We start from the raw sequence: 11,879 nt of genomic DNA on the forward strand, positions 1-11,879 counted from the left end.
ATATAAATACCACTACACAGGTATTACAACACTCATACATAATACTGTAAATGTGACTCAAACATTGCAACAAAGATCCAGTGATAACATCATTTAATGCCACACAAAGTTATCAAAATGCTTTATTCACCAGAATGCCTGAAACAGAAAGTGAAATTTCAAACTGTCACTTACTGACTTGCCAATTTTATTGATAATTTTCAGACCATTTTGGAGCATCCAGAATAGTATTTTATTCTCATATGGTCAGCTGATCCTATCCTATTATCCTATTATATTATATTATTAAACTTGACAATAAGACCATAAAAAGTAATGTACCCAGTTCTGACACAGCAGAATACTATAATTTCCACCCTGTTTAAAACTGGCTCACGCAAAAGGCAACACACCTACTTCAAAGACAAACCAGCATTTAATGTTCCTCAAAATCTCCTTAAGCTTAGATTTCCTAACTTGTCAAAATGGCAGCATGCGTCGTAAGAATGTAAATAGTCAGTGAACTTCAGGAAGGCCTTGTGTGAGTTGTTTTCCTGAGGCTGATACACAGCCTCAGTGTGACAGGGGTAGAATCACACATTATTCTTATTAAGGTGAACCTGTTTTAAACTTATTGTTGACAAACTATAAGATGACTGGCAAGTTTGTTTGTTTTTTTAACCAAAGCAGTTAGTTTATGTTGTGCACTTTGTTTTAATCTTAGTAATACAGTAAAGATTAAAGCAAAATAGACTATAAAATAAATTAACTACGCAATGTATCACTGAGAAAGAAAAATCCAATAAATTGTTTTAAAAGTATGTTTTTTTTGGGTGGGTGGGAGGGGGGGAGGGGTGTTGTTCTTTACCGTTTAAATATCAGGTCAAACAGTTACACCTGACAGTGTAGCTGTAGAAACAACCTGATGGGCAGTACTGCACTTATTGCCCAATGCCATTTGCATAAATGGGTCACGAGACTGGAAAACTTTGCATAAACCAGGAAGAAGGAATGTTTCCTGTTTGCTTCAGAACAAGTCTGCTCAGTAGTTGAGGAATCGGAAAACTGGAGCTAAGGTGGGTCAGATCACGTTTGGCTTTGTTCTTTTTTGTTCTTGTTTTGTAGTTCTGAACACGAGAACTTGTGAGATTTTCTCCTTCTTTGGGAAACGCACCTGCCTTAGCTTCAAATCAGTATTTCTGACCTTTGTACTAGTTTCTGTGTGATCGCATTACATTCCAGCCAGCCTGAACAGGTAGAGTTGTTGCTTCGTACACTTCAGTGACAAAGATTAATAACCTAGTAAAGGTACTCCTGGGAAAGGTTTTTCCACGTTCTGTGATATTTTCAGTAGTAGCAGCAGTTTCTGTTTGTTAATCCTGACTCCGGGTAAGCATAAAAACTGTCATAGAAGTTCTTATGCAACATTCTGTGTCTGTCTCTCTATGTTGGGTAGAATGGTATGAAGGTTGTTCTGTTTTCTTAGATTGCTGAAATGTTGTTCTCCTTTCCCCTAAAGTAGCTTCCTGTGAAGAAAATGCACAGTCTCAAAGGTAGGCAACATTTTCTTTCTCAGTCTTGCTGTGTTTGAGGAAGATCTGTCTTGTTGATCAGAAAGTAGTTCCCTGTAAACTGAAAACTTATTTTCCTTTTGGCTTGTTCTCTTAGGTCCTTGCTCTCATCGGAGCATTCCTGTTGAGACGGATGAGCGGATGACAGTCTCAGGTATTGACTTGGCCTCGTTCCCTTCTTGTGACCAGTGTGGCGGACATGAAGAGAGCATCAGGAAAGTTGAGAAGCATGGCTGTGGTAGGGAAGTGTGTGGGGTGGGCCCCGCTAGACTCCCTGAGGGACTGTGTGAGTATGAAGGAAGAGCAGCTGCTCAGGCTTTTGCTGACTCTCGCTTTATGCCCCAACATGCGGCTCACCCAGTAAGACAGAACCAGCCATTTTACGAACAGGACCCCAGGAATGATCAGAGGAGGGGCCTCACAGGCCCTTCAGACTGTTCTTTTGAAGAAGCAGAATCCTTGGAGCCTCCATTACCACTCATGTCAAACATGAACTGGGTTCACCACAATGTGCCACAACACCAACCGTGTATGCCAGGTCAGTGGAACTGCTGTATATTCAACATGATGTCCACTCTAACAGTAAGGGTAAACAGTGCACTTGTATTTACTGAAAAACCTTTTGTTTACACCTCTTTTCAATCCATTATTTTGAATAGTTAACCTTTTAGGTAAGTAAGAAAATGAAGTCTGTGAAATGGTATCGCATACTGTGCCTTCCAAAGTAATTCATGTTCTCGATTTATCCATATGTAACTCGATATCGATGATGTTAATTTGTTAACATGTCATGAAACACAAAGACTCTCAGTGAAGATCCATGCTGAGACAGATTTATATGGTCTGTCATGTAATTCAGCCACTTCCGTGTTGCTCTAACAATGAATTCAAGTTTACTGAACATATCTGGTATCAGCTTTCAAAAGTTTGAACATCTGTGATAAACAGCTTTGTGTTTGTGTGAAAGGTTCATATGTTGTGGCTGAAATGTACTCTGTCTATACAAGTAGGCCTGTGACAATAACAGACTTTTATGGATGATAAATGGTCCCAGAAGTTATTGCGATAAACAATAATATTGTTTATTTGAGACCATTTTCAAATAATATAATATTAGTTATATTACAACTCATTCTAAAAGAACAATAAACTGTAAATTCTAACAAACATTTAACCCTGGAACTATTTAAATATCTAAAATAAAAAACAAAACAACAACAAAAATTAATTATGAAGTCTCTGTGGACAAAAATATCCTTCAAAAAAAGAAATAGTTTAAATCAAAGCACCAAACTAAAGACTGTCATCCAGGTTTTGGTGGAAAGAAAGAGAAAAGGGAAAATTGATAAATTATGCAAATGTAAATTACTGAGTTTGTTTTAATTTATTATGCGATTAATTGATTTATTGTTTATTGTGACAGACCTATATACAAGAGGTTCATATTTGTTCTACCATTCTTCCCTGCAGGCCTTGCTACAGTACAGAGACAGTATCACCAACCCGCACCCAATCACCAGAAGAATTACTGTCGATACAATCAGGACCTTCCACCCCAAAAACAACAGTTTGTTTTCAGACTTCTACTTATTTAGCAGTGGTGTATATAATACTCTCTGCACTTTGTCTTCATGGTGGATTATGTCTTGTATTCCTCTGCAGGAATGTCCCACACAGCACTCCTCAGCTTGAAGAGGCTCAATATGTTACTCGAGGTTTAATGCCTCAGTGCACACCCCCTCCTGCTAATGTGATGCGTGAAGTCAGCGTGGGTTGTTCTGCTGCTGCAGGTGCAGGAGCGTTCACTGGAGAGATCAGGAAGACCATCAGCTTGCCTGAGGAGAGCAGTAAGCTACATCCTTATATAGCAGGTGCTTGCTACGTCACCCTCTTCTGGTAAAAGGTGTTTCACTCACCTCTCTATTCCAGGGAATGTTTTTATCACATATTCCGTGGACACTGCTGGTGAAATCATTAATTTTGTCGGATTTTTGACCAGCCAGGGTTTCAAACCAGCTGTAAGTCTCCTAACCTTTCCATCAGCATTTGAGACAAGGAAACGTTTCACACACTGAGCTTGCATGAATCTCCACAGATTGACATCTTTGACAATCCGATCCGAAGAATGGGCATTAATAAGTGGATGGATCGTTACCTGAATGATGTGAGTCTGTCTGATGACCTGTCAATACCTCTCAATACAGAGTATTTTCTAAAAGCTGACAGAGTGGTGGTGTTTGACAGAAATCAGTGCTCATCATCGTGGTCATCAGCCCCAAGTATAAGGAGGACGTGGAGGGAGGTGGAGATGACGACCACGGCCTCCACACCAAGTACATTCACAACCAGGTCAGTTGCCTGTGCACAGGATCTTATTGCAGTCATGCTGGACAGTGATACTCCTAACAGAAAAAACAAGTAGATAGCTTAGCCTATGTGAAAGTTGTGGTGTACCACTATCTATCCTTTGCTCTGCCACAGATTCAAAATGAGTACATCCAACAAGGCTGTCTAAACTTCAGGCTGGTTCCTGTGCTGTTTCCCAATGCAACTAAGGTAAGAACAGACTTTCACAAAAATCTTAATGTTGTTAATTCTGACTATTAAACATCTCTTAAGATCCATCCAGCTTTAATACCAGCACAACTCCTGCATGTCATGAAGAGCCAGTGCCCATGTCAAGTTGTCAGTGTTCAAGGTGCACCCTGGACATGGTGCCAATTCATCAAAGAAGTCAAAGCAAACTATCAGATGAACACCAATAAGAAATTTAGATTTTCAAGTTAACCTTGTATACCAAATACCATGGACAGGGAGAACTTACAAATTCTATACACAGACCAGGATCTGAACTCTGAAGAGGTAGAGTACACTCTGACCAGATCAACACAGGGAACCACAGGACAACCGGGAACACACACTCTCTTACCAATTGACAATTCAGAGTGAACAATTGGCCCAACAGTCATGTTTATGTATGGACTGTAAGAGGAAGCTGGTATACTCAAAGAGAACCCATGAATGAACAAGAAGAACATAAGCTCAGAAAGATCCCAGGTTAGGATTCAACCCCAGAGATTCTTACTACATGTTTACTGATTTTGATGTTGGCATTTGACAAAATGTAACGTTTATTGCTTTTTTTCATACTAGGTGACTGTATGACGTTTTTATGAAGCAAAGCACTTTGAACTGCCTTGATTGAAATGTGCCAAATAAACTTGACTTGACTGCATGACAAAAGTTATTAAAAACAGAGACACCATCTAACCCAGAGGTGGGCAACCCTGGTCCTCAAGGGCCGGTGTCCTGCAACTCTTACATGTCTCCCTGGTCCAACACACTTGAATCCAACAGATGAATCACCTCCTAAGTGCAGTCAGGTTCTCCAGAGTCCTGCTAACAACCTCATTATTTGACTCAGGTGTGTTGAAATAGAGGCACGTCTAAAAGTTGCGGGAGACCGGCCCTCGAGGCCTGGAGTTGCCCACCCCTGATCTAACCTGAGATAGCAGAGAAAAAATGACATTTAGTGCCTTTTTTATTTAAACACCGTTGTATATTTTAAAACAACCTCTGTGCAGTACCCTCCCCTTCTTCTGTCAGTTAAGAAAGTGAAGTAAATGTGGTTTTCAAACTACCCTGGGGACTCCCACAGCATCACAAAGAATAGAATTTGGACTGAAGCTGATAACAGCATGGATGGTCTCTGTCTTTGGTCTGGACCACATGGCGTCTTCATTCTAATTTAAAATGTGTTTGGTTCTTCTTAAGGTTTGAGCCATACTAAACAGACAAGCACTGAGATGAAAAGGGGAATGAGCTGTTGGGAGTGTGTAGAGCTGAGATAAAGAGACTTCAAGAGACGGGTCCCCTGTTTGCTGACCCATTCTGCTGTCTATTTCTGTTAGAGACACGTGCCAAGCTGGCTCCAGAACACCAGGCTCTACCGCTGGCCCCGCGACACCCAGGACCTGCTGCTGCGTCTGCTCAGGGAGGAGCGCTACATCATCCCGCAGCGGGGCCCTGACATCACCCTTACTGTTCGTCCTTTGTGATGATGAAAAAAATTAACTCTTAGAAAACAGGTTTTCTTCCCAAAAGCCAGACATAGAGAATCAAACAATTTAGTTTGAATCTTTGTCGTTTGTTCCTCTTTTTTCACGTTTTTGTTGATTTGAGGTAGCTTCACCTCCAGTATTTATTACTCAACCCATACTCTTAGAACAGATGAAAACAGGCACAGGAAAATCCAAGAACCTAAGCATTTAAAGTTATTATCATTGATTATTGATATGCTTGGAAATAATTATTTTTTGACCAGCAGGGGGCAGCAGAAGAAACTATACACCCAAATCTGATTACAACATTCTTTGGTAAACAATTTTTCAGTTAACCACACATTCAAAGGCATCAACATTTACAAACATGTATATTTCTGTGGAATCATGTTTTATTCCTTTTGTTTATGAAACATTTGACCATTCAGGTACAAGGAAGCTCTCTGAGTATAAAAACATCTTTACTGGAACTGTAGCTACGTAGTTAATTTTCAGCTATTAAATTTCCGAGACTTCTCAGATTACATATGCACGTTTATTATGTCATTATAGATAACATCATTCGTAGATTTATCAGCTTCATTTTACACTCTGTCAATGTTTGGGATGATTGACCAGTAGGTGGCAGTATGCATCAATGATAACCCTACAAGAACTAAGAATCGCTTTGCTGTTGTAATAAAATCATGAATGGAAGCTAAATGGTGGGGATTTTATTTTGCGGGAGAAGAAAAAAAAACTTAAGTGGATTAGTAAAGCATCAGCGTGTTACCGTGTTCTGTAGGCGAGCCACAGCTCACACATCCGGTCCAGATGTTCCACACCAGCGCCCTGATAAGGGAGCATTGTGCCTGCAACGACCTGGACTTCATCCTCCTGCCCTGCCGCTGTGCCCCGACTCACTCAGAAGGTTGTTAAAGCTGCCAGCAATGGATGATTTGCTCACATCTGCTATTGTTCTCTCTCTCTCTGTGTGTGTGTGTGTGTGTGTGTGTGTGTGTGTGTGTGTGTGTGTGTGTGTGTGTGTGTGTGTGTGTGTGTGTGTGTGTGCGCGCGCGCGTGCATGTGTGTGTGTGTAAGAGAGAGAGAGAGAGAGACATAAATGCAGTTACTAAATAGAATGGAAATCAAGACTGGAGAGACAAAGTCCTCACTTTGCATTGAAGTACAAGGATGTGTGTACCAGGTTTCTATATCCTTAAGGGGACCTATTCTTTATACATTGTGTGTATGTGTGTGTGTCGGGGATGAGGGGGGGGGGTGTATGTGCGTGTTTCTGTGTGTGTTATCAGCACCAGGTGTTTTTTAATCTAAGCACAAATGCAGCCAGAACCAATAAATCCAGCCTTTGTTATTGTGCTGCTGGACACCCAGGCCGCTCCACGCAGCCTTATCAGGCTCAGGCATTTTCCCCATTTTTGAACTGGACCTTGCTTCCATCTTTTCCCACAGACTTGCATATCACAATTTGTATATGTTTTGGTTTTAGATTTTATTAAACTCAGTTTGATTAGACGGAAAGCATTTATTCTCAATTCGATTTAAATCCTGATCCTTAGACTGCACCATTATGGCAGATGAATCTGCAGTGATGTGAACCATTCATGGAAGGTAAACTTTCACTCAGTCTTATGTGCCATCAAATAGGTTTTCTAGTAGAGTTTTCCTTCATTTATCTACATCTATTCATCAGCTATAACCAACATCCCTGTTCCTACTGAAGGTACAGGGATGTTCCTGACCCCTCCACCACCATGTTTCACTGTGGGTACGATGAAACATAGTATATGTGGCAGTACTATTGTGCCACACATAGGGTTGTACAGGTAGGTAAGACAGTTCCATTTTTGCACCTTCTTACTCTTGCCCCCTACATGTCTTGTTGCAAACTTTAAATTGGACTTCATTCGATAATAGTTTTACCCGTTCTTCTCTTTTATGAAAGCCAGATTTTTGGAGTGCATAACTCATAGTGAAACAGTCAACAGGTTGTCAACCTGGAGTTCATCCATCCTCTTGTCTGAGTGATGCTCTTCTTGCCCTGATCTGTGAGTTTACATGTCTTGAGTGAGTTTAAGGTTTTCTGTTATGTTCTCCATGTTCAGATGATGGATTGAACAGAGCTCTCTGAGATGTTCAGATCATATTGTCTCAGAACCTAACCTTGCTTTAAACATCTTCTTTCCTAACCTGTCTGCTGGGTTTCTTGTTCATGATAATATCAGAGTAAAGACAATCGTATTAATGCTGAAACAATATATATATTTCTGTAAAACATGTTGAAACCTAGCACTCCTGCTTTGCATATAGAAGGTCCTGGATTCGAATCCCAGCCTCAGGTCTTACTGCATGGAGTTTGCATGTTCTCTCTGTCCATGCGTGGGCTCTCTCTGGGTATTCTGGCTTCCTCTCACAGACCAAAAAAATTAAAAAGACAACATGACTGTCAGGTTATTTGGGTTCTTTAAATTCTCCTTAAGTGTGTGTGTAAGTGTTTATAAGTGTGTGTGCATGATTGTTTGTTGTCCTGTCTGTCTTTGTGTTGCCCTGTGATAGGCTGGCGATCTGTCCAGGGTGATCCCACCTCTCGCCTGTTGACCGCTGGAGAGAGGCACCAGTACCCCTGGCAACCCCAGTAGGGATAAGAGTATATGATAATGGATGGATGGGTGTTGAAACCTTGCATTCATTGTCATAATTCTTCACAATTTGTGTTGTCTTTCACACAAAATCCTGACAAAACAAACTCATGTTTGTAGTTCTACCATGACAAACTATGAAAACGTTCAAAGGGTATGAAATGTCTCCTTTTTCATGTATCATCTTTCTTATTTTTTTTCTAGACAACTCTAGCTGATTGACCAGAAATATTAATATAAGTTCAATGTCTTGATTAGACTAAAGGACTGAAAAAGACTGTTTTGAAATATTTCTGCGGCATAGCAAAATAAAGCACTGTCGGCCAGTTAAATTATGGCAACCATTTTTTTTGGCTTTATTGAAAGTGTTATTCATCTCAAGTTTGCTATGCTATAATAAATAGTCTTGTACCAGTCCATATCTCCCCCAGCTGCTGCTAACAGTGGTGCATCAGGTTGTTTCTGTCATTCATTTAAATAACAGAGCTAGCTATAATCCTCCCGACTACCAAGAAAAAAAATATTGTCCAATCACCTTTTTTTTTTTAAATCCCACAGTTTTTGTAAGGTAATAAAGGTTTTATGCACTTACTTTGTCTCTTCCCATAAAATGTGTTATTACTGATGAACGCCATTTTTATGAATTAGAAAAAGGTACGTACAAAAGTCCCACCCCTTCAGATGTGGTGTCATTGAAAAACCCTAAATGTCCTCTCCAGATACCAAAAGGAATTAATTCAGTAGAATGCAGGGGGTGGGAGATATTCAAGTTTAGAAATGTCCTCTACAGAGGACAAAAATGAACTACTGGTAGTCAGGAGGATAAGAAAGCGACATGTGTTTTAATGTTTCTGTGTAATGCAAACTGCTCCAAATGTTTTGTTTTGCAAACAGGAAAAAATCTTGCCTAATTGATCAAATTAATGTTGTTTTGGTTCATTTTATTAAACAGACAATATTATGTCAAATCAACTTTTCTGAAGTTTACATAAGTTTATTCCCTAATCAAAAGCAGAACTGGTGTGTTGCTTTGATTCTTTCATGGATGTTTGAGAAATCAACAGGAGAGCAGGAGTTTTTAAAGAGACAGAGGCCTGATTTCAATGCATAAAATATATAGCATTTTTATAACAACTGAAGGTAACATAGTTATTTGATTATGCTATAAAAAGGCAATATGTGCTTAGAAAATACTTAACACTGCCCCTTTAAATAATAGAAGACCTGTACTATAACAGAAGATGGGAATTCACGAAGTTTGATTAGTACAATTATAGCCTCAAAGTTATCCAAACTATCTGTCCTATTCTCATTTCTGGATCAGGTACCAGAGCAGTAAATTGGCAAACTTCTACCCTGTCAGCATATCCACAATTTTCATTTCAGGAAAAAACTGTGACAATGAGTCAGAACTTTGCCCCTGTCTATCCTTGATTCATCTCCATCTCTATCACTGTGACATGCTCTTTAAATCCAAAGGCTTATCTGAGCAGAAAATGGCTCCTCTCCCTCTGGGACCATCCATGGTGAAATCATCTGCACTTGGTGTACTATGAGGCACTTTAGATAAAAGCTCACACCAAACACTGCATTAACTGTGGCATATATCATATTTTTTTAGATTAGTTTGATGGTAAATTTGTCCCTCAGATGCGCTCTCAGCCCTCAGGCTGGCTGTCGGCAAACCTGAGCAGATGCTTGCTGATTGGCTCATTAGGAAAGCCAGGCTCTCACTCAAGGTCAGCCTACTCTCTGTCAGGTTAAGATTCCCTTTCCATCAATGTGAAGATGCTGATGAGGCATTTTTCATCGCCATGAAGTCATTAAATGTGATGTCCCCGGGATGAACCAGCTGTTTGGAGAGGCGGTCGGCTCCTCCAGTGGAGAGGGGAGAGCGTAGGGAGGCCAACCCACCCCACTTTGCTTCCTGCCACTTCCAGGCTGCTACATTAGACTGAGTGGAATTCTGAAGAGGAAGAGAGGCAGCTGTGCCAGGGAAGCAGCCTCTAGAGACACCCAGGACTGGTCATGTAAATTACAAGACTGAACATAGGTTGGAGGACCAGAAATGTCCATTCTAACAAGTCTAAAACAGTACCATTACATTAGTATTCTCTCAATGTATGGAGCTTTGTAAATGTATATTTCTTTGATTCATTTTGCCCCAATTTTATATGATGGACCAACTTACAACAGTGCCCAAATTGGATGCAAAAGAAAAAGGGTTCAGTTTAGTTCTTAATAAAAATCTAAAAAAGTGTGATTAGCATCGGGACCACACTTTACCCCTGATAGCCCCTAATTAACATCCAGTATAGTGCACCTTTGTGAAATTGCTTAATCTCAAACTTTGATTACTTCACTGAGCACTGAAATTAGCTGCAGGCAAAACACTAACATTGCAGATCATCCTTTTCTCTAGAAGGGACATTGAAGCTAATCAGAGTGGATGGAGATAAATGGAGAACAATCCTGAGGTAAAACTTGTTAAAAGCTTCAAAATACTTGAAACTGGGGTTAAGGTTCACAGTCAAGCAGGACAACGTTCCTAAACATACGGCCAGATGTGCTACGGAATTAGATTAAAACATAATAATATGTTTGAATGACCCCAGTCAAAGTCAAGATCTAAATACAAAGTAGAGTCTGGGAAGTGCACATATACAGATTTCTAACAATTTTATAATTAAAATTTTATGTCATGAATAATAGTTCTTCCACTACACCACAATGGACTGTTTTGCATTGCTCTGTCACAAATGTGTGATAAAACCACATTTCAAGCATATTTCTTAGAGAGTTTAACTTTTAGAGGAGTTGGGTATCTGAAAAAAAAAATCTGTCAGCTGTAACTTTTTTCACTGTTTGGCCATTATTAGGCAGTAAAAAAAATACGTGCATTTATGCAAATATACAGATAAAGCAGGGGACATGTAGAGGAGGATGGAACAGAGGTGGAAGTATGTTCTGGAAAAGCGAGGAATAAAGATTAGTCGCCAAAAGACATAATGTGTGTAAATGGGAGGAGCACAAGTGGGATAAGGAGTATCCCACTTGGGCTCTTCTCCCTTACTTCTGTAAGTGTGGAGAAGAGGTGAAGACCTGTATGCAAGCAGGGTGGAATGGGTGGAGAAAAGTGTCAGGTGTGATAAGAGTTTCATCTTCCTGGGGAACTAAATCCGTAGAATGAGGTGATAGCATGGGCATTTTTTTTTTTTACCAAAACCAAATAATTTGAGAAAAATAAACTCTGGAAGCTACAGCTAATTTTACTAAAAAGCCTTTTAAGGAGGCAGCACACTTTTAGGATACATTAACATTATTTTTCAACTTAACTTTGAAATTTTCCGTTATCAGTACTTCCGTTAGGTCTATGACATAATTTCCTTACCGGAGGTCGCGTAGAAATAAATTGTACCTCATATTGTTGGTAGGGCTTGTATGACTGCTGTGTATATTTGAAAATATGTATTTTTGAAAGTATGTATTATTAGTAGTGAAACTGAAGGCCATAAATAACCAAATTAACGCATTCTTTGTAATTCTCTGACTGTGACGCCTGTATTTGCTTTGTTTTGAAATGAACACCGGAAGTAGAGATGATGAAGTTGTGTCCAACTTCATCATCT

General features: G+C 39.8%; 1 protein-coding gene across 4 annotated transcripts; it reads left to right on the plus strand.

The window, feature by feature from the left end:
* The first annotated feature begins 950 nt into the window (after positions 1-950).
* traf3ip2a (TRAF3 interacting protein 2a) lies at positions 951-6,313 on the plus strand. 4 transcript variants are annotated; one of them, XM_007556007.2, is made up of 10 exons: positions 951-1,055; positions 1,499-1,532; positions 1,648-2,088; positions 3,021-3,117; positions 3,213-3,397; positions 3,480-3,568; positions 3,646-3,714; positions 3,795-3,899; positions 4,032-4,106; positions 5,462-6,313. In XM_007556007.2, exons 2-10 carry the CDS (start codon positions 1,517-1,519, stop codon positions 5,606-5,608), a joined length of 1,224 nt encoding a protein of 407 aa, XP_007556069.1. In that variant the 5' UTR covers positions 951-1,055; positions 1,499-1,516; the 3' UTR covers positions 5,609-6,313. The 4 variants fall into 4 exon arrangements, with proteins under 4 accessions (XP_007556069.1, XP_007556068.1, XP_016528881.1 ...); XM_007556006.2 differs by having other exon boundaries at positions 1,502-1,532; XM_016673395.1 differs by lacking the exon at positions 951-1,055 and adding an exon at positions 1,084-1,234 and having other exon boundaries at positions 1,502-1,532.
* Positions 6,314-11,879: the final 5,566 nt, after the last annotated feature.

Source organism: Poecilia formosa, unplaced genomic scaffold (genome assembly GCF_000485575.1).
Source record: "Poecilia formosa unplaced genomic scaffold, Poecilia_formosa-5.1.2 Scaffold75, whole genome shotgun sequence".
Lineage (NCBI taxonomy): Eukaryota > Metazoa > Chordata > Actinopteri > Cyprinodontiformes > Poeciliidae > Poecilia > Poecilia formosa.